This window comes from Meles meles, chromosome 8 (genome assembly GCF_922984935.1).
Source record: "Meles meles chromosome 8, mMelMel3.1 paternal haplotype, whole genome shotgun sequence".
Classification (NCBI taxonomy): Eukaryota; Metazoa; Chordata; class Mammalia; order Carnivora; family Mustelidae; genus Meles; species Meles meles.
Window position 1 is genome coordinate 103,336,466 of NC_060073.1, and position 24,633 is coordinate 103,361,098.

General features: G+C 51.5%; 1 protein-coding gene across 1 annotated transcript in view; it reads right to left on the reverse strand.

Moving 5' to 3' along the window:
* Positions 1–24,633, reverse strand: part of GRIK4 (glutamate ionotropic receptor kainate type subunit 4) — a 417,952-nt gene that overhangs the window by 52,974 nt on the left and 340,345 nt on the right. Inside the window, exon 13 of the mRNA XM_046017419.1 lies at positions 23,504–23,707. Coding sequence (XP_045873375.1) covers positions 23,504–23,707 — 204 coding nt within the window. The remainder of the gene's footprint in view (positions 1–23,503; positions 23,708–24,633) is intronic.

Genomic DNA, 24,633 nt, shown 5'->3' on the forward strand with positions numbered 1-24,633 from the left:
TCCAACCCACAACCACTGCATCTTCAAGGTCCATTCACAGTTGACTTGCTCCGTAAAAACGTCTGTCACCTCCCCAGGAGTAAGCCCTTCCTCTGCTCAATCAGCAAAGGCGGTAATGCACAGCTCGGACCACTGGGGGGCGTATGCCGTGCATTGCCCTGGATCAGAGCAGGGGGCCCAGGGCTCCTCCTCCAACTCTGTACTTTCTAGTTGGCGGGCAGCTCTGCACTTACCTTCTCTGTGCCTCACTTTCTTCTTCTACAAAAGGGGTATGACAACAGTCCCACCTTCACAGAGTCTCTACGGGAATCCAATGCGCATGCCATGCCAAGCCAGGCCTGGCACAGAACAACTCCGTAAATGTGAGCCCCTCCTGTTGTTACCATCGGTGTGGGCATCCGGGTGCCTATCTCAGCTCCCCATCGGATTATAAGAAGCAGGGACAAGGTGTTTAGAATACCTAACACATGTAGCATTTCATTGTTGCCATTGGCCCTGTTTGACAAGGAAAACGAAGCCCAGAGAGGTTAGTAACCTGCTCAAGTACACAAAGCTAGGACATGGAGAAAGCTGGCTTCAGACCCACATGTAGTCTTAGGACTGTGTACATTTTTTTTAATAGATTTTTATTTATTTGAGAGAGAGAAAGGGAGGACACAAAGGGAGAGGGAGAAGCAGACTCCCTGCTGAGCAGAGAGCCTGATGTGGGGCTCGATCCCAGAACCCTGAGATCATGACCTGAGCCAAAGGCAGATGCCCAATAGACCAAGCCACCCAGTGCCCAGAGCTGTGTACTTTTGATGGCTGCGCTGTTCAAGGGGGATTTCCCAAAGTGGGCACCCAGTACGTCCCTAAATGGACAACCAGCACAGCCAACATTGCAGGACACAGGAGGACAGCCCACCAAACGTGGCTTACTCTCAAGGGCCTCCTCTGACCACAGAATGAGGCTGAAGTCTGATGCAAGCCTGTACGTAGGAGGGATTTTATCAGCAAGTCAGAATGGTAGAACCAGATTCAGGTCATGATCCAGACGTGGTCAGATACAATCCTCCTCCTCCAGCCTAAAGAAGACTCAATGCCCCACATCCCTGGCAGCAGGCTCCTTTTCCGCCCCCCCGACACCCTCCCAGGCCTATGCCCTGGATCCCCAGGCAGGAAAGGAACCGGCCTCTGATCTCATGCTCCCCCGGGCAAGGCACAGAGATGGTGAGGACAGGCCCACCCTGGGCCCAGCGAGAAGAGGCGGGACTGGCCGCATGGCGCTCCTTCCAGACTCTGCCGGCCCCCAGTCCTTTCCTGCTGCGCAGTGAGCATGTTAACATCTGCAGCTCAGCCCATTTCAAATTAGATTATCTGCTTACTTCCTGTCTTTGGATCGATTCACCTGCTGGGTGCCTTTCTCCCCTCACCTACTCCTCCTCCGCCTAGCGAGACGCCCAGGGAAGCTGCCATGACTCACGAGGTCACCAGGCAGAGCGGCAGCAGGATCTGAAGGAGACAGGGAAGCTCACTCCCACTCCTGGCTCGAGCTTCCGCGAAAGTCATCATTTAGGCCTTCCTAATAACAAGTCTGAGAAGTGTGCGCATCTGCTCTCCAGGGGTGGGAGGTAGGCTGACATCCCACCCCTCCCGTGGTGCACGGGGTCAAGGATAAACTCGCTCTTGGGGCTCACAGGCCTGCAAAACAGTGTCCTCATCTGCTGGGGACACCAGATGCCAGCCCCACCTCTCCTCCCTTCCCAGGAGACGGAAACAAGGATGAGGGAACAGAGGAGAGCAGGCAGTTAGTCACCTGTCATACACGTGCATGCGTTCACACACACACACACACACACACACGCACATATATATATACACGCACACACCCCAACCCAGCCAGCACCCAGGCCCCAAAGAAGGCCTGCTCCCTGTTCAGAGGGAGGCTCTGATCACAGCTTTCACAAACCAACCTAAGGCCCCATTTGTGGGATTTCTCTGCGCTCGCTGGGCGGTGTCCCTCCTCGGTAATGCTCCGGGAGCAGAGGTCCCAGGCACATTAGCGTTCCCGGGAAGTGGCATGTCATCCACGGGTCCAAGTGCTCCCCAGTGCTATTTCTCCAAGGGGCAGTCTGCTCTCAGGGTTGGATGAATTTCTTTAGAGTTAAATTAAAATCCCCATGAAATATTTAGTTGGCTCGGCTCAGGGCTGCATTACTGGCCTATGTGGGCAGATTTTAGAATCTGGCAGAATGAGTAGGGGCCGGCCATTCGTCCACAGGTGGGTGGTGTGGTGTGGGGGTCCAAGCGGATGCCGTTCACCTTGACCTCTCGCCCCAGGCTCCCATTCACGGGCCGTGGACCCTCCTGTCCTTCGGGGTCAGACAGAGAGATGTATGTTTAAATCCCAGCCCCGCCATTCACCAGCTGAGCTAAATTACCTCAAGTCTGGGCTTCAGTCTCCTTCTCTCTCAAATGGGCAAAATCACTTGTGGTTGCTGGGAGGATTAGAGGTAACAACTATGTAAATGGCGCTCAGGTGTGGTCCTGCCTCTCGCTGTTCCTCTTCTGACTGTAGCCGGAGGAGGCTTTTGAGAAACTAAAGGAGATTACACTGTTCTATACTTTACTGACTTCTTCATCGCTTTTATGCCTGGGGACCCTTCTCACACTCTGCTGAGGTCTCTTAACCCCTTCTTTAGAAACGTTTACAGATGTTTATTCTATTTGCTGTACTGCCTAACTGTAGGGCGCAGAAAGACGGTTGTCAAATATTTTTTTCCATTTTTGCACTACCGGGGCACAGAAGAGCCACAGGCCGGTCTAAGAGCAACATTACAGTGATACCAGCAACGACAATGGCTCAGGTGTGGTTAAAACATCATGACTGTTTGTCGCCCACAGCTGTCATTGAAGGAAATAACATATTTGAGCTAAAGTTTGGAAAAAAAAATAGATGTCAGTTTGTCCCTTCCAAGTTTATGGACTGTGTTAATGCTATCCTCAGGTCCTCGGGTGTGCACGGATCCCCAGGAAAGGAACCTGTACACACTTCTCAGCAAACGGGACAGGCTGACCCCAGAACAACGCAGGGATAGGGCACAGGTCCCCCGCACAGTCGAAACTCTATGTGTAACATCTGATTCCCCCGAAACTTAACGACTAATAGCCTACTGTGGACCAGAAGCCTTACGGAAAACCAACAGTCGCATGCATGCTCTGCGGTATTCTTACAATAAAGTCAGTTAGGGAAAAGAAAGTATTATTTATTAAGAAAACCAGAAGGATAAGAAAAAAAAACAAAACAGGAGCATCGAGGAAAGGAGGGAGAAATTTAAAAAGATGGAATCAGAGAGGGAGACAAACCGTAAGAGACTCTTAATCACAGGAAGCAAACAGAGGGTTGTTGGGGGGGGTGGCGCTGGGGTAACTGGGTGATGGACATGGGGGGGACACGTGATGTAATGAGCACTGGGTGTTATATGCAACTGATGAGTCACTGAATTCTCCCTCTGAAATTGATAATACACTGTATGTTAATTAATTGGTTTTAAATAAAATAAAATAAATTTTAAAATCATAAGGTAGAGAAAATACATTGTTCTGCATTATAACACTGTACTGTATTGACAGAGAAACATCAACATATGAGCGGACCCACGCAGTGTAAACCCATGTCGTTAAAGGGACAAGCGTCATTCTTGACTCCAGCCCACCTGTGCCCTGCTGCCCACTCACCACGTGTGGGCCATGATGGCCTTGGTCCTGCTCCTCTGACCTCGCAAGTTCATCTGCGTCTTCACATCTCCTCCTTCCTCCGGCTGCGGTATTCTGCCTTGGCCTTGGCCGTGGCTAGGCTGGCTTTGTCCCACTGCTCGGATCTCAGGGAGGTCTTCCCTGTGTGCCCATCTAAAGGACCCCCCTCCCTCCCTGACACTCTCTGTCCTATTATCCTGTTATCTTCACAGCAAAAATGATGATGCAAAATTGTCCTCTTTGTTTATTCATTTAGCGGTTCACTGTCTAGAACGCGATCTCCAGGAGGCAGAAGCCTGTACTTCCTTGTATGCACATGTACTCCCAGAGACTTGAACAGAGCCTGGAATGTGGGGGGTACCCCATAAACATCTGATGAACGAACAGGGGAACCAAAGAAAGTAGGAGCTCCGTTCGCACTATTCTCTTACCTTGACTCTGAGCTGGGGGAGCAATTTTGTAGTCGTGTTTTGACTAAGAGAACACACTCCAGAGCCGACCTCGCCACTCACCAGTCACTTATCTTAGGCAAGTTACCTAATCTCTCTGCACCTCAGTCTCCTCATCTGGAAAATGGGGACAGGAATTATACATACTTCATACGTGTGTTGCAAAGACCAAATGAATTACTGTGTGAAAGCCCTTAGAATAATGCCCAGAACAGGAGATGCTACAGAGGCATAAGCTCATCTTTTATTTGTGGGTTTCACATTAAAGGATCAACTTCAATTCTACTAAAAAAAAATACTGTTTCAAAAAATTGGCATAGGTTTTGGGAAAATGCAAAGAAATCCTACAATTGGAAAACCAATGTGCGATATGTTCATGACACAGTATTTGTGTGGTTGGGATGGGATGAAGAAGAAACAGCAGTGACAGCTGGGTCCAAGTAGGTTACACCTGTGCCCTCAAGCCCTGAGATACCCGAGCTCAGCTTGCTCATACCACATCATCATCCTCACCATCACACGCGACGTTCTGAAGACACACCAGCAATCACGTGTCAAATAAAGAAAATAGAATCCTATTGAAATGTGTAGGATGACACACTCATTTCTAATACAAACACCCCTCTCCCCCCCAGAGTCGAGAAATCCCTCCAGTTCACGGGACAGTGAACTCACCAGAAGGCCTGGCATTGAGAGGCACGGAATTGCCACTGGCAAGTCTGCACCCTCGGGCCCGTTGCCCACTCTGGCACGGGGTGAGTGCTGGGGCGCAGTGCGGGGCCCCGCCACAGAGCTCACCGCCCACATGGGGATCAATCCTGCAGCCCTGACTTCAAAAGCAGAAGGCTTGCCCTGACCACACTGGCTCAACATCTACCCGGGGCCTCAAGGTTCCAAGTCAACACTGCGGGAGCAGGTCACACAGGCTCAGGCAAGTGGCTTCCGAGGAATCTGACCGTACCACTAGCCGGCGGGGCTGTCTTGCTTTCATTTCCTTTCCCACCTGTCAGCCTTGTAATGAAACCCAGTGTCACTCAACAGCCCCGTTATTAGGACGGATTTTGTGGGATGAAATCAACGACCACCAGTTGTGGGAAGCACTGCTGAACTTCCAGAGGCTTCCCCGCTGTTCCTCTGTGCTCCGAGCCAACAAGTCCCCTCCACGTCTCTGCTCATGCCTCACGATCCTGCCGGACAAGGAGGGAGGTCCCAGCCCTGCCTTACACCAGCCCCCGAGCTACCCAACGGCAGGAGGAAGGGAGCAATGATCCAACCAATCAGATCAGAGCTGGGAAGCCCCCAGCCTTTCTCTCATCTCTTATCAGTACACGCACAAGTCAAAACCCTTGCAAAGGGTAGAAGGGCATTTTCTCAGGGATCCTTGTAGGTTTTCGAAGAGGCGAGCGAGAGAAGTCACATGAACCTCTGGCCACCCTTCTGAAAGGTGTCCCACTGTGTCCCAGGTGGCTTGTGTGCCCACCTGTAATCACATCCCCAAGGGGCTTGGCACAGACTGCTTTCGGCCCCACAACACCTGCCAGGTCAGCAGTAGCCAATTTAGAGACTGGGGAATGGGGCTCAGCACAGTCAGGAGGTATTAAATCGGAGATAGGGGAGGCGGGTGGGGGGATGGGGTCACTGGGTGACGGGCATTAAGGAGGGCACGTGATGCGATGAGCACTGGGTGTTACACGCAAATGATAAAAGACTGAAGACTACAGCTGAAACTGACGATGTACTCTGTTGGCAAATTCAGTTTAAATAAAAAATTAAAAAGAAAAAAATCAGGGATAATGGCTAACTTTGGGCAGGAGGGGGATTGTAGAGAGAAGAGGAGGCATGTTGGTGGGGCAGGGACGAGGGTCCTTCTGCGTTCTACTACTGGTGTTATTTCTTGACCTGGAAAGTGATCACACAGGTACCTTCCCTTTGAGATCATTCATCAAGCTGACACTTAAAGATCTCTGTACTTTTCTATATTTCTAAAATTTTTTTAAAAGTTCAGTGGTTTGCCCAAGCAGAAGAAAGAACGGCTACCTTCAAATCTGACACGGAGCCTCGTGATGACTCTTTGGGAAAGAAAAGCCCATAAGACACGTGGTTGCGGGCGGGGGGGGGGGGGGGGGGGCTACCACGGCCACAATAACTGAGCCCCAGGCTGGGGATTTCGCACACACTGAGAAAGGTCAGTTCAGGCCTGGCGTGTCTACTGCACATCTCCGTGTAAACATGTGGGTGACTTCTAATTCAAGAAGGGCAGAAAGGAACAGCTGCATGTTTTAATTAGATTTGCATTTGCATCTGGATGCAGAAAAGCCTAGATCCCTCATCTGGTCCAAACAGCTGAACAGACTACAAAACTTCCGGAGGGGCCACTCTTTGCTAAACACCAGGCCACACCCCAGGGTAGCCTGTCCTCCCTGCTGGGAGCTGCCGTCACCCTCCAGCCCTGGGCAGCCCCCACTCGAGGTGGGTCTTGAAACCCTGTCCGAGGACCCTGGGTGTAAGTCTGCTCCTTGATAGCTGTGTGACCTCAGGCAACCCACTCAGCCTCTCTGAACTTGTTTGCTCGTGAGCAAAGCAGGAAGGGTAACAGCTTCTGTTTCATAGGGTTGTGAGGATTAAATGAGCTAAGGTGGGGGGCCTGATGCAGAGCCAATGCTCAGTGCTCAGTAAGTGCTCACTGCCATTGTTATGCTGTGGTTGATTCTAGAGTCCAGCCTCCGTCCTCTGCCTAGTCCCTTTGAAGCCCCCAGGACCTGGCCTCTGCTGTGGGCTGCACCATCCTGCCCGGTGGGGATTTCCAGAAGGCTGAACCCTTCGACCTGATTTGCTGCAACTGACTTGTCTACACTTTTGGCCAGGAAGACACCAACGGACACACTGGCTAGACCCCCTGACCCCATCTCCACTCTTCAGGTTCCTGCCTGCGCCCTGCTTTTCTCCACTCCCCAGCTGGGGCCCCAGCTAGGACCCCGGCCCACCGTTCCACCACCCTCCAGGACATGGCAGTCTGCTCTGGGTGTCTCCTGAATTGGGAGAAGGGATCCATCTGGCAAGAGTCGACGGTGTCTTTCTGAGCAGTCCGAGTTTACTGAATGGGCCACACGCAGCCGTTTAAAAAAAAAAAAATGTAGGCCTTTGTTTTGCTGCCTAGATTGCAAATGTAGACACGGCCAGAGCAGGAGTTTGTCACCAAGCAGGGGAGCCTATCTGAGAGCTGCAGAAGATGAGAAATAATTCCTCAGGTTCTGGAAAGGTCTGGAGTAGCACAGGGCTCGCGGCAGCTTCCATTGCTGCCAACGCTGCTGTTGGCACGAACCACACAGGCCTGGTTCTCACGCTGACAAACGGTGGGATGTCAGTGGCTCCTGACGAGCTCTAGGATGGCAAGAAAAATAGTCTGCGAATAAGCCCCGCAAAGTCTATCACGATGCTGGCCAGGAACCGTGAGATGGGTAGGCCAAGCCACGGCAGCGAGCAAGTTGAACACCACAAGACCTTCTGGAGCAAATTCATTTCTGCGAGTGAGGGATGGCCAGAGGACAGAGGGAGCTGTCACATTGGGAGTCTTTGAAGCAGGCCTATCTATTCAGAGGAAGACGAGAGCTGCCTGCTGGGGCAGGGCGGGGAGTCCTGGCAGCAAGATCTGATGACTGAGGTCCCGCTAGGGAAGCAAAGCCTGGCGTGTGCTCAGGGCAGCTCTGTGCAGTAATTAAAAGAACATGCTGTGGACCCATCTGAGCTTGGAGCCTGATTCTGCCACTCCGCAGCCACGTGACCTTGGACATGTTTAGCCTCAGAGCCTGTTTGCTGATCTACACAACGGGGGTGATGAGACTTTACCTGGTAAAGTTCTTTAAGGAATCAATGAGATAATATTTGGAAAGCAATTATTAGCACTGTCTCTGATACATAGCAAGGGCTCACCCAACAGGGCCAGGATTATCTTTAGAGCACTTTCCAGCCAAGGGACAGGCAGAAGGTCAGCAGAGGGAGGCACAAGGGCTGGAGCACAGCACATGAGTCTCAGGTGAGGGGCACTCAGAAGGCCAGCGGCAGGTGATCCTCGAGCCTGCTCCGTGATGTTCAGGCCGCTGTCACCCCTCAACACACAGACTCGGGGAATAAAGCCAGCAAGTACAATGGGGACAAGGTTTATGCCAAAGGCAGTTAGAAGATAAATGTGTGTGTGTGTTTGTGTGTGTGTGTGTGTGTGGTGGGGGCTGAGCAGATAGCTAGTTAGGCCAACTGGAGCTGGACAGGTGGAAAGAGGTAGAGCTGTGACTCGGGGAACAGATCAAGAGACCCTGGGTCCATTTTTAGAGCCAGACAACTAACCCTGGACATTCCCACCTCGTGGGGAGAAGACAGAGGAGTGGGGTTGCTCAAGTTCTTCTTTCTCAAGACAATATGGGTGTGCCAAGGGGAGTGGGGTTGGGCATAGAGGAAGAGGAGGCAGGGATTTACAGGAAGCCTATGCAGGTCCTATGGCTGCTTGTGAAAGGGCAGCCCCAGAGAAGGCATCAACTCCAACAGCCCAACCTGCTGAACGCAGCAGTAGACCTAGGCTACTGGTTCGCTTTTCGTGGTACGAGTCCAATGGGATGTCTGAAGATCTATAGCTAGCTCTTGGCATTGGGCTGTTCTGTCCAGGCTCTAATTTCTTTGGGGTCAGAGGTTGTAATTGTTCATTCTTTGCCTTTTATAGCATCCCATCCATCTGTCCATCTGTTTGTCTATCAACCCATCTGCCTATCCATCCAACTATCTGTCCACCTACCCATCTATTCATCCATCCATCCATCCATCCATCCATCCATCCATCCATCCTGTAATTACTGAGCACTACTGTACTCTGGGTTCTATGTTACCATTATGCAGATGAATAAGACAGATGTAATTCCTGATCTCTGAGAACTTACATTTTAGTGAAGGGAGACACACAAGAATCAAATAGTCCCATAATAACAAGATGACTTTAGATGATGATGATTTCATGCAAGATAATGCAACAAAATAATGTGGTAGAGTGTGACTAGGAGAAAGGATGGAGGTCCCTTAGGGTGGCAGGGAAAGAATGCTTCTCGGAGGGGACACCTGGCTTAGACATAGATAATGAAAGGGAAACAGCATATTGGAGACTTGGGGAAGACAGGTTTCCAATAGAATAAAGAGCAAATGGGGCACCTGGAGGGCTCGGTTGGTTAAGTGTGCGCCTTCAACTCAGGTCATGATCTCCAGGTCCTGGGATCGAGCCCCGCATCAGGCTTCCTGCTCAGTGGGGAATCTGCTTCTCTCTCTCTCTCCCCCTCTGCCCTTCCCCACTGCTCACACTCTCTCTCTCCTTCTCTCAAACAAATATATATATATATATATATATATATATATATATACACAAAAAAAGAATGAAGAGCAAATGTATGGGCCATGTTCCAGAATGAAGCATGTTGTGTCCAAGGGACCAAGACAATGTCAGTAGGGATGCAGCACAGAGAGTGAGAACCAAGTAATGGGAGAGTCAGAGCCTTGTGGGCTCTGGATCAGTCCTTCAGACCCCAGCGGTATTAGTGAAACTGTGGCCAATGCAAGACAGAGCATGGCAGAAATCGATATGCTTATTTAACAGGGGAGCAAATGGTAGCCCAGGAAGATTCAGCACTAATTTAAGGTTCAGGGAAAGACCCTGACTTTCAACTCAAGCCCAAGAGGACATGTGGACTTATCAGCCCCTTGTCACCTAAAAGAGGTGCCTCCTCCTCCAAGAGATGGCCCAGAGTGCCCTCCCTCTGGAGGGAATTTCTGCTCCTTGTGCCCCCTTTCCCCACAAAGAGCAAGAAAAGAGGGAGTTCAGAACAACACAGCAGGCCGCCACCATTGCACAGAACCTCTGGAAGGCTGCTGGATCTCCCCACTATAGGGGCAGGACTGGGCCATGGCCGCTCGCTCTGTGTTGATCTGGTAATTTTATACAGTGACCAGGCATGGTGTAGCCAAAGGACACAACGCAGGCCATCCCGGGATAGGAAAGAACCCAGCCCAGGCTGTGTGCACCTCCAGGAGCAGGTGGACAAGTCCGCGTGTGTGTGTGTGTGTTGGAGGGACGGGGATGGATGGCGGGGAGGCTGAGGACCTGAGCTGTGAGCCCGGAGAGGAAGCACAAGCAGAGCCTCCTGTGGAGAGATGGGTAACACACGCCTGCTACAGGACAGAGAGGGCTCACGCTCCCTGAGTGACCGCATGCCAGGCACACTGCAGGTCACTGATTCGTACTCTAACTCAGAGGTGGCCGCTAGCGTTTCCATTTCGAGGATGAAGACGCGGGGTAAGGAATGTTGGGGGACTTGCCCTCATGGCTCCCATATGGCAGAGCAGGGATCTACACGAGGGCCCGTGGGGCAGGAAAGGGGTGTGAGGACAGGGATGAGCACAGTCAGTCCTTCCATTTCTCCACCGCGTGTATCCCAGTGACTCCCAAAGGCAGAGCAGGCCCAGCTCTGCCCTCCCGCTGGCCTTTCCCTATGACCTCCGGTCCTTCTCGCCCTCAGACTCATGTCATGTACATCTCTACCACCTAAAGCTATTCTTCTTCCTTGTACTATTTCTCAGTTCATGACTTTACCAGCCACCTGTCATCCAAAACAGAGAGCGGGAGTCAGCCTGGAGTCTGCCGTTGCCCTCCCTTCCCTGCTCTCTCCCCGTTCGATAACCAAGCCCCAGCCATTTCACTTCCGCAAAGCCTGCTTCATCCATTACCGCGACTCAACTCTCCGTGCTGCTACCATTATTCTCGTCTTCATTTGAATTATTCAGTAGTCTCTGCACTGGTCTTGTGGCTTCCAGGGCCTCCCCATGCCATTGGTCTACTGAGCTGTGTGGGCACTGATGATTCTCAAAGTGGAGAGGCCCGGGAAGGGCACCAGTGGTTCCCAAACTGGAGATGCCCAGGCACCAACCAGGGCTTTCAAACTTGAACGTGCATCACAATTGCCTGAAAAGCCCGTTCAGAGGCAAACTGCTGGGCCCCACGCCAGAGTATCTGATTCAGTAGGTCCGGATGGGACCCCTGAACTTGGATTTCAGGCAAGTCCTGGGTGATGATGATGCTGCTGCTGGCTCAAGGACCACAGTTTGAGAACCAAGGCTCTAGAACCTATTTCTACACCAAGGATCCAATCGTGCCACTCCTCTGTTTACTTGGCAAGACAGCCAGTGGCTCCCTACTGTCTTTAAAACAGAGTCCCAACTCCTCACGGTCATTTTCATTACCTGGCCTAGATGCGCCTTTCCAGCATCACCAGCATCAGGCTACTGACCTGCCTTTAGCCTGGGAAGAGAGTACAGTGCGCAACTCGTGTTCCTTAAAGCTGTCAACCATTTCAGATGCTGTGTCTGCCTACACAGTTCCCTGCCTGCAACTCTTTCCCCCCTGGTGCTTGTCAAATTTCTACTTGTCCATCAAGGTCCAACCTGACTGTACCTCCCTTTCAGGCATCTCAGTGAGTTAGAATGACTGTGGACTTTGATGTCAGACAGCCGTGACTTTGAACTCAAGATCAATCCCTTGTTAGCTATGAGACCTTGAATTAGCCTCTCCACTAAGCTGGGGCCAACCTCAGCGTCTTCATTATAAAATATAAATAATAATAGTTATCCTTCCAGATTGTTGTTGGAGAGGAACTGATGTATGACAAATGCCTGGCAAGGAGTAGACAGTAAACGACAGCTATTATTATCATTAGCTCTGCTCCAAAGTTCTGCCTGGCTTCCTGGGGATGAACTCTTTCCCTTTTTCTCTGTGTTCCCACGAAGTTTTGTATGATTCTATTTTGCATATGTCACACGTATGGTCGCATGATTTTTACACACCCAGTCCCACTCCCAGTGTGGTTGGGACCATGCTATGACATATAAAAGCTCATCCTCCCCGTAGATTTAGTGGGCACGTGGTTTGGCCAACAAAAGGCTCTCTCTGTAGGGAGAGGATCTACAGGTAGTTACAGGCTCAGATCACAGTACATGCTTGGCGAGCAGCGTGAGGGCTAGGTTTCAACCTCCATTCACTCCTTGTATAATATACAACCTGTGCAACTGTATTTAGAGGTTCCTTGTATACAGCATGTGAGTTCAGTGGAAGTAAGGACTGTGCCTTACCAGCCTGAAGCCACAACTGATGTTGAATCAGGGCATCCAGGGGCAGGTAATATTGGCTGAGGATGGGAATATCTCAGCAGGACGAGTAGGGTCCTGGCCTCAGGCTCAGGGATAAGCTTCTCACTCCTGGGAAAAAGGGAGCCCAAGGACCGGGGTTAGCTATATGAGAGACTCAGGCTTGAAGAATAATCAGGAGCTGAATTATTAGAATTGGGTGGTGAACAAGAATGTGCTTTGGGGCCCGAGAGAGAGGTTAAGTGCCTGATACTGAACTGGAGTTCTTGAAAGCTCTCTTAGAGCCCAGAGCCTGAATGAGCCCGCAGATAACATCTCAGCTCTGCCATGTGGGTGGGCAGTTAGGACCAGAGGACCCTCAGAAGATAATAAGATACCCTCTTCTATAGCTTCCTTCCCCACCCCTGCCCCAAATCAATTCCCTATTGCCTGTCTCTTCTGTGAAACGGCAAGCCAATCTCTTGGAAGGCTTTTAGAGATGCCTTAATTAACACATTTCCATTTCGTTTGCGGACCCCTCATTCCCCTTAACAGCTGGACTCCGTGGGGATGGCGGAAATAATTCCCAAGAAGTGAGGCTTCTGACAATTTCCCGGGCTGCTTCTAGACGCCCATGGGGTTTGGAGGAGTTCCCAGTCTGAAGCAGCTGACATAGCTGCGAACACGGCTGAACTCCACCCCCCACCCCCTGCGCCCTAGGACATGTCCACATCCACCCCCGTCATGGAAGAGAACGACCATGGGGATTGAAGGACAGGGAGACAGAGACCTGAGGTCTTTTCCTGAATCTGGACTGACCTTCTCTGCCCCTCACGTTTCGAAGACTGCCTTAGGGGACATAAGGATTTAAGCTGTTCACCTTCGCAGTGGATGTACAATGTCATTACTTGGTCCTGCCTGGCTCGGGGCTCCCCTAGCCACAGACTCACATCTCTTGTGGCCACAATGGAGCAAACATTTCTTTAATGTGCCCGTCCTCCCCCAACTTCTACATCACCACGACGGTAACCTTCCAAAGATGGAACCAAATCTGGTCTGCCCTTTGGTCCCAGGCCCCTAGCACTGTGACCTACACAGAGAGGTGTGAAATTACCTTCTGCTGATTCAGACTATTTGACTGATAGCCTGGTTTTCTAAGCCTTGGCTTGACAGCTGGGTTGCCATCAAGGGACGGCATCAAAGGACGAGGGGTGATCTCCCTAAGTTTGTGCAAGAAATACTTAGCGCATGGTGCCTTGTTCTGTAGGATTCGAAGCAACTGTTTAGTAATGCTTTGCTGTGTTCCAGGCACTGTGTTGGGTGCATAAGGAAGTTAAGATGAATAAAATGCTGTGCTTGCCCTCAAGGAGCTGCCAGTCTTCCTTCCACTAAGAATCCATCCCAACAGCCTCCATTCAGAAGTCATTTCTGCCTCCTACGCTGCTATTCAAGTATGATATACTTTGTATATCTAATTTAGGACCTATCCCATACCATCTTGTGTTAAAATAATTTCTGCTTCTCTGCCTGCCCTTCTAGCTGGAGAACTCCTAAAGAGAAGGGACCTGGTTTCAAATTCTAGCACTCCCGGGTGTTGGCCTCTCTGAGGCTGTGTGTTCTTAGTCTGTAAAAACAAAGCAGTTACAATAACACCCACCTCCAGGAGAAGGGGGTTGAGGATATAAGCATTAGCCAGGTGTCCCCCTCCAGCTGGCCACTCGGAGCCATCTCCCTTACCGCCATTCTCCTGGAGCAATCTATTCTCTCCTCCCCATTATTCCAGCAAGCAGACACAGAGGACAGGAAGACTTGGCCAAAGTCACTCCCTGCATCTCATGGGCCCCTTGCAGGGCAGCAAGAGGAGCTCCTGTGTCGTTCCTGGCCCTTGATACTCCTACGGTCTTTCACTCCTGGGGACTCAGCTTTGAACTAAGCAGAGATGTCACCAAGTGTCTGGAGCAGAGGAGACACACACGGCCAAGGGGAGCAAGAAGGAGGAGGACATCTGAAGGCCTTGGCAGAACCATCTGCTGAACCTGGGGGCTCACCCTACCTCGGCCTGTGGCTCTGCAGCCCGAGTCTTGTGGGGTGCAGGCAGGGCGCTCCTGAACGGGGAGAGGGAAGCAGTCACCGAGGTAGACAGGAGAGCCCCGCTGCACTGGTGGCCGCCAACACAGTCGTCTCCGAAGGACGGGAGTGTGGCTGTAGTCTCGAGACCGCTTTATCCGCTTTTTATCAGGTAGGTAAAAGGAGGTGCATGACGGAAAAGCAGCTTTGAGAATTGGAAAAGAGACAGAGTAGTGTAAAGGCAGGCACTGCTGAGAGGGAGGGCGGGGGCAGCTGTGGCCCAATATGTGGTCCAGGGCTCTGACCCTTTTCTTCTCAAGGACAATGGTACGTGAATAATGAGCCAGACAAGATGGATTTCCTCCCTTCCCAAGCCTCTGGGAGTTGTAAGCCAGCAAGGCGACAAGACACGCCTCCCTCAAGATGCTCTTCCAGAAAGGACCTTTCCCAGAGTCAAACAGCCATCGTCTTCCCTTGAGAGGCAGGTACCCAAACCTGCACTTAAAGGCCTTCAGGAAGGGAAGCCTAAGCCCCGCACCAGGTCCTAGCATCAAATGCTGAAGTCCCTACGTGTCACTGTCTTTTCCCGGGCATGGCTCCCACCATGGCCTTGACAGCCTTGACTCGGATGGCCATCTGTCCACCTGGATCATGGGACAGAAGCCTAATGCGTATGCCCGCATCTGGTCTCCCCTTGTCCCCTCCATTCCCCTCTCTGCTGCCACAGGAACCTTCAGGAGCCAAAGCCAATTAAGGCACCCCCATCTTCGAACAAAACAGACCACCGTGTTCTTCAGCAGCTCCCCCTAAATCTTCTGGACACAGCTTAAATATCCAAACATATAAATCTGATCACAACAGGCCCCTGCCTGTAACCCTACTCTCCTCTGCTCCTTCCCATGTCTGACTCCAGCCACACAGAACCGCCCACACTGGTCGGTCTATATCTCGGCCTTGGCTGCACCAAGGATAGTCTTTTCTACCAAGATGATCCTTCTCCAGCTTCACTACATCCTTTCCTTGGTGAGCCCTTCCCCGCTCCCACGGGCCCATACTTCTACCAGACCTGCCCCTGTCACTCACTACCCGCCTGACCTTAAATAGGTCCCCTGTATGCTTTGTGACTCAGTTTCCTCATCTGCAACATTTGTTGTGAGGACTAAAGGAGTTAATACAGTCAAGTGTTTCAAGGGCTTAGAAGAGTGCTGGGCTCATAGGAAAGAATAAATGTCAGCCATTATCATCATCATCTCATTATTAGTATTACCGTCCCTGTTAATATATCGCCCTGTACTGTAATTCTTGCTTTACCTGCCTGCCTCTTAGAGTGATGCTGGACTCCTTACCAGCAGCTGTTCACATCCAAATAGTACTTGTTAGAGAGTGGGAACTTTGATGAATGAATGAATGAATGAATGAATCAATCAATCAATCAATGAGTCAGTGAAATGATCACTGAAGCCCATCTCTTCCTGATTTGAGGAAATTCAGAAACCAGGCCTTCCTGGGGAAGATAGAGTAAAATTCTCCCTGAGCTTGGCTGCTGCATGGGGGAAAGAGTTGAACACAGAGTTTTAGCCCCTTGGACTGGCATCTTTCTTTTAAAGAACAAAATTCTATGACCTATTTGCAGTTAAAATATTCTCTGGCTTCATGGTGAAAGCAATCCCGGGGGACTTGCTGTGGTATTTTTTTCAGCTCCGCAGAATATCTCTGGTCAGCCTTCCCCATTGGTCGAGGCCGCTCACGGCCCACCCCATCAGGTCTCTGGCAAACTCTCTCCCCAGTCCTTTCTCAAAGCGGCCCAGTAGGGGAAATGGAACGAGGCATTTCAGCTTCATTTACACTTAATTCATCAAAATGTCACTGGTAAGAGCTATTTGATGTCAAAGGCTTATGAGCCTTGATTCTAAGCCTTCCAAAGCCCTTTTCTCTTTGAACCTAATGTGCCATTCTGCCAACATGGTGTTGAATGCTAACAGCGTGGATGGTTCTGCACTTGAAGCTAGAGGGGGACTCTTTCTCTTCCTGAATGTGCTTTCGATCTGGGTCCTACGGATGTGGAATGCAGTCCCTCCCCTTCAGGATACCAGTGCTCCGGGCTTCACCAACAAGGATGCCTCACCCACGCAGAGTGAGACAGGAAGGGGACATGGAGGTCCTCCGCCCAGCTCTTTCACCTTGTGCATGGAGTGCAATCTCTTCATGGGCCAGAGCCAGATGTGGGTACCAAGTCCCGGGCACCCTCCAAATCCTCTGGCTAGAAGGACATCTCCGAAGTGAATGCCAGTTGCGGCTTCAGGGACACGAGGCTGCCCTTCCGGGGGGCGGGATCATGTGCCAGCATGGACTACTAGGACTCAAAGCCTAAGCCTGACCCTGCCCTACCACTCACCAGCTGTGGGACACTGGGAGAATCATTCTGTACTCCTAAGCCTCAGGTTGCTTATCTGTAAAACAGGGATAGGAATACCTACTTGATAGCGCCGTGGTGAAAGGTAAAGGATGAGTGCTGGCGCAAGTGGTTTCAGTCCTGAAATCACTACACAAAGGGGAAGCAACACTGAGACAGCACTCTGGACAGAGACACCCCTGGCCATGCTGCTCCCCAGCTATCCGCTGCCATGAGAAGACGTCCTCGAGTGTCGGTGAGAACTCCGGAACCCCACCCCGTATTCCGTCCCAGGCCTTGTGCTCAGTTCTGAACTCTGAGCAGCCCTTCCCATAGTAAGTTCACTTTAAGCAACAGCCCAGCCCTCCGCTCCACGGCTCCCTCTAGCTACAACCCCTCATCCTGCTTTCCCACAAAGCTAAGGCTTCTCTAAAGACCATCCCACCAGCCTTGACCATGGCCATCAGATCTCAGTCCAGCTCTGCACTGAGACTGCTCCAGCCAGTGACTTCCATCCTGCTAAATCTGAGAAATGCTTTTCGGTACCTCCTTTCAAGGGCGGCAAAACTTCTTTATCCTTTCTCTTTCCATGGCCTTTAGAAGCCTCTTGGGGATGTGTTTTTTTCCCTGGGGCATTCTTGCCCCCTCATGGCGTCAGCAGCCACCTCCTACTCACGGGGCACTCTAGAAGCTACTGCCTCAGTGCGCCGAGCCCACGGTAGCCAGCTCTCTGCGGAACGCCTCTACCTGGACTTCCAAAACGCATTTCAAAGTTCCCAGTTCCAAAGCAAAATTCGTCCTCCCTTTTCCTCCCACACCTGATTTTCTCTGGAATTTTCCACCTCAAAGATTAGCAATATCATCTACCCTGATGTCCGAGTTAGAAATCTGGGAGTCTTCTTACTGTGTCCCTTCTCTCGCATTGTCCACACCCTTTTGGTCCCTGAGTCCTGAGGACTGATCTGTTAAATGGTTTTCAACAGGTTACAAAACAGTACATCCACTACGACCCCATTGCTATTGTTACTTCTGTAAAGTATTTATATTTGTTAAGAAATCAGAAGGGATGATAAACTAAAATGTTAACCAGGGGTACTACTGGATGGTGGAATTATAAGTAATATTTTGGGTTTTTTTAAACACATATTTTTTAAAAGAGTATACTCTTCTGTATAGATGATAAACTGTTACTTTTCAGATAGCCTTTGGATGTGTACCTTCTTTGAACACCCAAGCTACTTTTGGTTCTCACCACCTCTTGCAACAGTAAAGCCTTCTCCATGATTTCCTTGCTACTGTCTCATGCCCGCCCCCATCAGCTGTCCCTGTTCCACACTGCAGGAGGACACATGGGCCCCCATCAAGGACCACTGTCTGCTTCCTAACCTCATTTCCCACCACGATCCATTTGGATATTCTAACCTAAGGTGGAAACTATCCATGCCCCTTCCGCCTAGGATCTCGTGCTCCTTCCTCCCGGCATGCTCTTCTCTCTCCATGTCCCTCCGTGTCTGGTCAACCTCTCTTCATCCTTAAAGATGCTGGTCAAGCGTCACCTCCAGCAGGTGTCTCTCCGAGATGTCACCAGCATCTAGGAGAATTGGAGCCCGTCCTTCAGCCCTCTCTCTATATACTCTGCTCTTTCCCATCACTGTCTTTCTCATCGTGCTTTCAGCCAACTGTCCCCACCAGAGAGTGCCCTGGGACCTGTCTTATTCATCTTTGTATCTGAATGCCTCGAACAATTTCAATGAAAACTCTAAATAAGTTTATTGGAGTGCTACAGGAGGACCCCTGAGACAGTTCCTGGGCACCTCCCACTTCACACTATTCTAGTCCATCCCCTCTCTACCAAATACACCTCCACCGACACACGCCCTCACTGTGGGCAGGCCTGCAGGCTCACTGGAGAAGGCTCTGACTCAGGCAAAATGAATCCAAGCCCAACAGCCTCCCTAAAGAGTCACCCTTCTCATCTCCGCTGCTCAAACAGAGCACAGACATGAGAGGCCATCTACCTGGTCCAGCTGATGGGAGTCCACTTGTCACCGGATCTGTGCCAAGAGACAGATTCTGATGATTTCCAAAGAGATGCCGTAAACATGCTCGAACACTCTTCTGCAACTAATACGCCATGTGTCTGGGCCCAAGGGCCTTGGGTCAGCAGCTGACAATGGACATGAACTCAGAGGGTCCAGAACACCCACAGGAGAGGGCCCACACCTCTGCACTGCTCTCCGTCTCACTCCCACGTGCGGGAAGCTGCAGTACTCTTCAAACTCTCTAAAGGAAGAGATTTCTTAGCCAGGTTCCAGCCCCCGTGCGGGGTGTGTGGTTCCCCTTTATGTCCAGCTTTCTTCTCTCCTGCTTCAGTTCTAATTACCCTCACCTTGCTGGTTGTCCAGGGGAAGCTGGCGGGCAGCCCTGTACACACGTACACACACACACACACACACACACACACACACGCCGGATGCCTTCCCCTCTGCACACTCTCTTCCCCCAAAGCCACGTGTGCCTGCAGGAGGAACCCTGAGCCCTGACACCGAGGCCCTGGCCCAGAACCGCTACACCCCCATGAAGAAATCTCAGGCTTACCCCAGTGTGATGCTGTGAACAAACGTTTACACCCTTAGCTGTCGTCATGACTGGCTTAGTTTCATTTCTCGAATGGGGGAAGGCCATCTCCTTGAGCAAGAAAGGGGCACTGGGACACCTGGTATGCCTCAATGAACCTAGTCATAATCACTTCTAAGGGGCACGTGACTGGCTCACTCAATAGAGCGTGTGACTCTTGATCCTGGGGTCGTGAGTTCAAGCCCCACGGTGGGCCTAAAACTTAAAAAAAAAAAAAAAGGACTTCTGCTCAGTGTTACCCGTGGCCCCCGGCAGGTGGCCTCACGGCAGCTGTGTCCTCACAATCCACGGCACATTCTCTCACTTCCTTAGTGCCTGAGACCCTGCCATCGTGGCATTCCACCCTCCCGGCTGGCCTGGCCCACCGTCTGCTCCTCCTGACCCTTCGTGGAGCCCCACCTCACCCCTTCCTGTGGCTCCGGCTCCGAGGCTGCTGAGAGACAGGAGTACGCGGGGCCTCCTGGGACCCAGCTGCACGGGCTCGTCCAGCCGCAGGCAAGGCTGCGGGCAGGGAGGTAGCTCAGCAGCTCAGGCCCATCCCCCGTGGCTGGTACTAGGGGCGCTGTCACTGTTACCTCAGGATCTGACTTCTTTGAAGGTGGCCATGGGTTCCTGGGGCACAACCCAGAAGCACAGGGAACGTGACCTCCATAGAGAGAACCTCAGCCAAGGAGAAATGAGACTCTGCACATCCGGAAGGAGGTGACGGGAAACGGAAGCTCGTAAGGAGGTGACCGGAAACGGAAGCTCGGGTCCGTCTAGCATCAGAATCTGTGTCCTCTGAGACCCTGAGCCACTGAAGTCGGAGAGACCCGGGCTTCAGTGCTGACTCTGCACTTCCTAGCTATGTGATCGTCAACCTCGCCGAGCCTCTGCTTCCTCAACTGTAGAAGGGACAGATTCAGGGGTGGTGGGCTCGGAAGTGTCTTCTGGCCGGAACATTCCAGGCTCTGCTGTTCCAGCCTCTGAACTGTCCCTGTCTGATCACACAGGATGGATCTAGGCTTTAGGATCAACGTAAACCAAGGGGACCATCTTGGCAGGCATATCAAAGCCTGAACCTGAGGAGCGTGGGGTCCCAACATCACCCACTCCTGCCCAGGGCCAACCCCACTGGCATTCAGACAGCCTCTGGGCTGGACCACTCTTCCTATTCTTCCAAAGGGAAAAGACTTCCCTTCCCTGCCGTCTTGCCTCCCGTGACCAGATCCCGCTGCCCTCTGATGCGTTCTCATAGCTCCTTCTACTTTGCCTCCCTTGCACTTACGGCTGGAAATTATATAGTAATTTTTTTTTTTATTTTAAAAAAGATTTATTTATTTGACAGACAGAGATCACAAGTAGGCAGAGAGGCAGGCAGGGGTGGGGTGGGGGTGGGGTGGGTAAGCAGGCTCCTTGCTGAGCAGAGAGCCTGATATGGGTCTCGTTCCCAGGACCCTGGGATCATGACCTGAGCCGAAGGCAGAGGCTTTAACCCACTGAGCCACCCAGGCGCCCCTGGAAATTATATAGTAATATGATCTCTCATCAACATCCGTCTCTCACTGGTAAGATTTATGAGGGCAGAGTCCATGTTCATTTTGTCCCCCACTCTATCTCCAGCATCTGAATAGCAGATGGTATCTAATAAGTGGTTATGGAATTATTGATTTAAGGAATTAATTAGTATTACATAGCCAGTGGGGCACCTGGGTGGCTCAATGGGTTGAGTCTCTGTGTTCAGCTCAGGTCATGGTCCCAGTGTCCTGGAATAGAGCCTTGCATCGGGCTCTCTGCTCAGCAGGGAGCCTGCTTCCCCCTCTCTCTGCCTGCCTCTCTGCCTACTTGTGATCTCTCTGTATCAAATAAATAAATAAAATCTTAAAAAAAAATTACATAGCTAAGTCTTGAGACCAAAGCAGCAGTGTTTGGGCTTGAAAGCCGACCTGGGGGGAATTTTTAGGATCCCTGGTTGATCGCCTAAGTCCTTCGGTATGGAAATGCGTGTCCTTGAGCCCCAGACTGCCCTCCTCTCCCTGCCGGCCTGTGTCACTGCTCCTTAGGGGGCTTATAAGGGGACTGGTTATATACTAACTCTGGCATCCCTGAAGTCACCCTACCAGTCGCCAGGCAGCCCAAGGGGGCTGAAAAAACGGGCTCAAGGTGACCAAGTTGGTCGGGAAGAGAAGAAGGGAAAGGCCCGGCATCTCAGCTCTCTGGGGTTTAACCACTGGGCTGCACGGCGAGATGCAAACCAGAAATCTGTTCCAGGAGGAGCTCTGGGACTGAACGGAGAAGCAGCATGCGCGTCCTTTTGTGCTGAAGCAAGGGCATCGCTGGCAGGGTAGGCTCGAATCTCAAAGAGAGCAGACAGCTCTCGGAAGAAATCTTCACCCCCAACCCCTGCCCCTGTGAGATGTTCCCAGGGCTCCTTCTAGGCCTTCTGTAGCCTTCTGTTGATTGATCAGTCCTCTGTGTGCAAACGTCTCCCTGGGAGCAAGGCCTCACTTCAGAATCAGCTCACACTGGAGCGTTCACAGTTCCCTGCAGAAGTCTGGCCGTGTATCCCGCCGGGTCATTGCAAATGCTGTCTATCCTGCCAGGCCACCCTTTCTAAGCACCCCTCCTCCTCCGCTCTTCAATATCTTCCGTGCTCACGTCCAGATAGAACGTTTCATGATGCACCACCAAGGACGGCTTTTTTAACAGCCTAACATTTTTATCCTTGAACACTAGGATGGCAAAAATTTCCCATGTTCCAAGTGCGGTACATAGGAAGGGTTAAAGTCATATTAACTCGAGAGAGCAAGGGCAGGGGGGAAACAAAAAAAGAAGGAAGGAATGAAAAGAAAAAAGCCAGACTGAAGGGAAAGGAGATGTGGAGGGAGGGAGCATCAAAAGGAAGGAGACAGGAAGGGCCCGGACAGAAGGATACCTTTCTCCGTGGCATCACAGTCCAGCCACAGTGGTGGGTGGTGGTGGGAAGACCATGGGTCCTGGCGCTAGACAGATCCAGGTTCAAATCCCAGCTCATACTAACCTGTGGCTTCCGACAAGCCATTCAAGCCCTCTGAGCTTCAGATGGCTCGTTTGTAAAATGAGGATAACAACTAGCTAAAAGCTATGTTTAAAGGGGATTAGAGATAATGTATGTAAAGCACCTTGCACATTGGCGTTCACAGGGAGGCTGCAGGAGCCCTGCAAGGGCTCCTTCTGCACTTGGAAAGCACAGAGGGGGAGAGAGCTTGGTTCAAGGTCACGCTAAGAACCCAGGTCCGAGCTCTCTGCACAGAATTTCCATCAGCAGGACTCTGGCCACAAAAACTCGGTTATGGAAACGTGGACACTGAATCAGTAACGAATTAATTAATTTTTACGGGTGTTCATAGTGTGTACCAAGAAAAGAGAATTCCCCCTAGAAGAACTTTCTCTACCGTTGCTCTAACTGAGCAGATGACTGACATTCTGTGATGCTCACCTGCATTTTAACCAAGTCCCCACATTTACCCTGGAAACCTACAGCCTATCCAAGTGCACCTTGACTCTGGGTCTGTAAGAGCACATTAACAACCACCGACAGTAAGACGAGAAGCAAGATAACCATAACCGTGACCAATTGCTCTGACAGTCCATCCCTTTCCCCCTGCTATTTTACCACATCTCCCCTGACAGCACCTCTCCAGTGTCAAAGTCAAAGGATGTGATGCCTTCTGCTCTCCCAGGCCTGTCCAAGGCTCTGTCAGGGGGTGCTACTGAGCAGTGAAATCATCAGAACACACAAGAGCACCAGGCTCATCCAGGAATGGACCCCAAACAATCAAATCCACGTTGTTTGGTCAAAACCTCCAATACCTGGGACAGGTGCTGAGCTGGGAGAGCCACAGGGCAGGGACCATGGTGGTCTCGTTCACCGATGTGTACCAGCCGTGCCTGGCTTGGTGTCGGCTCAGAAAAGATTTGTGCAATGGACAACTACACGAAAAATGCACGATTGACTGAATATGTGGATGGCTCACAAGTATATGGTACGACCTTATGCCCTTCTGCCTCCCTCCTTGGCCCTCCTCCAAGTCCAGATCACCTCCCCTCTCCTTACCCTGGCAATCAGCTCCCCGACCATTCCCGTCCAGGTGCCGTTGGCCTCAGGAACACCGTACACGCCGTCCCCGACCAGGCGGATCTTGTAGTTGAACCGGAGGATCTCTGCCAGCTCCTTGAGCATGTCCACACAGAAGCCCTCGTAGCGGTCATTGCCTTCCATCTCCTGGTGGTTCCCCTTCAGCATTAAATACGGGTTTTCCTGCAGCAAAACTGGGCAGCTGTCATTCTCATCTTGTTCCTGGTGTCTCAGCCACAAGGGATGGGGGTGCCAAGGCAGAGGGAGGGCAGGGGAGAAGGGGAGGGGAAGGGGAGTGATGCGGGTGATGGGGGCTGCTCTGGAGGTGGCAAGGAGCTCCCCTCCCAACCTTGAGGCACTTCTCTTACCAGGACCATGCAAAGGTCCCCAATGTACAAAGGATTGAGCTGAAGACCCTCCACCTTGTTCAAGGTCATCATCCAACCTTACCCCTCATTCCATCCATTCTGCCTTTCCCTTCCTCTTGTCCACTGCACGCAGACCTATCACAGGACATCATGGGATACTAGGCTGCCGACAACGCAGCAGGGCAGGGTCAGAACACCCACGGACCAGCTGCAACCCATGGCAGAGCACGTCTAGCCATGAGAGCTCTGGGAAGGAGGATGGGGCTCTCTGGTGAAATGTCCAGAGAACTTTCTACAGGGGAGGCAGAATCCAAGCTGGGCCAGAGGAGCATGGAAGATGAATGGAGGAGGTGTGAGTGGAGGGCATCCTAGGCAGGGGAAAAGCAAGACCCAAGGCATGATCGTGGGTGAGAAGGAGCATGGCCTCCTCAGGGCACAATGGGGCCTCCTCAGGGCACAATGGATCCTCCTTTCAGCTGGAGTGTGGGTTGTGTGCAGGGGTGGCTGTGAGGATAAATTAGATGGGTTAGGGTCCGATGGGCCTCGGAAGCCAGGACAAAATGGATACATATCCTACACACATGGAACGGAAGCAGGGAGGGTTTGCAAGACTTAAGGGTTAAGGATATCAGATCGTAAGACAGAACACCGGGGGGAAAGGTCGGACTGTCTCCTGATGGGAGATACTGAGTCCTGAGCCACAGTTTGGCTTGGGTAGCTGTAAGAGACAGCGAGAAGGTC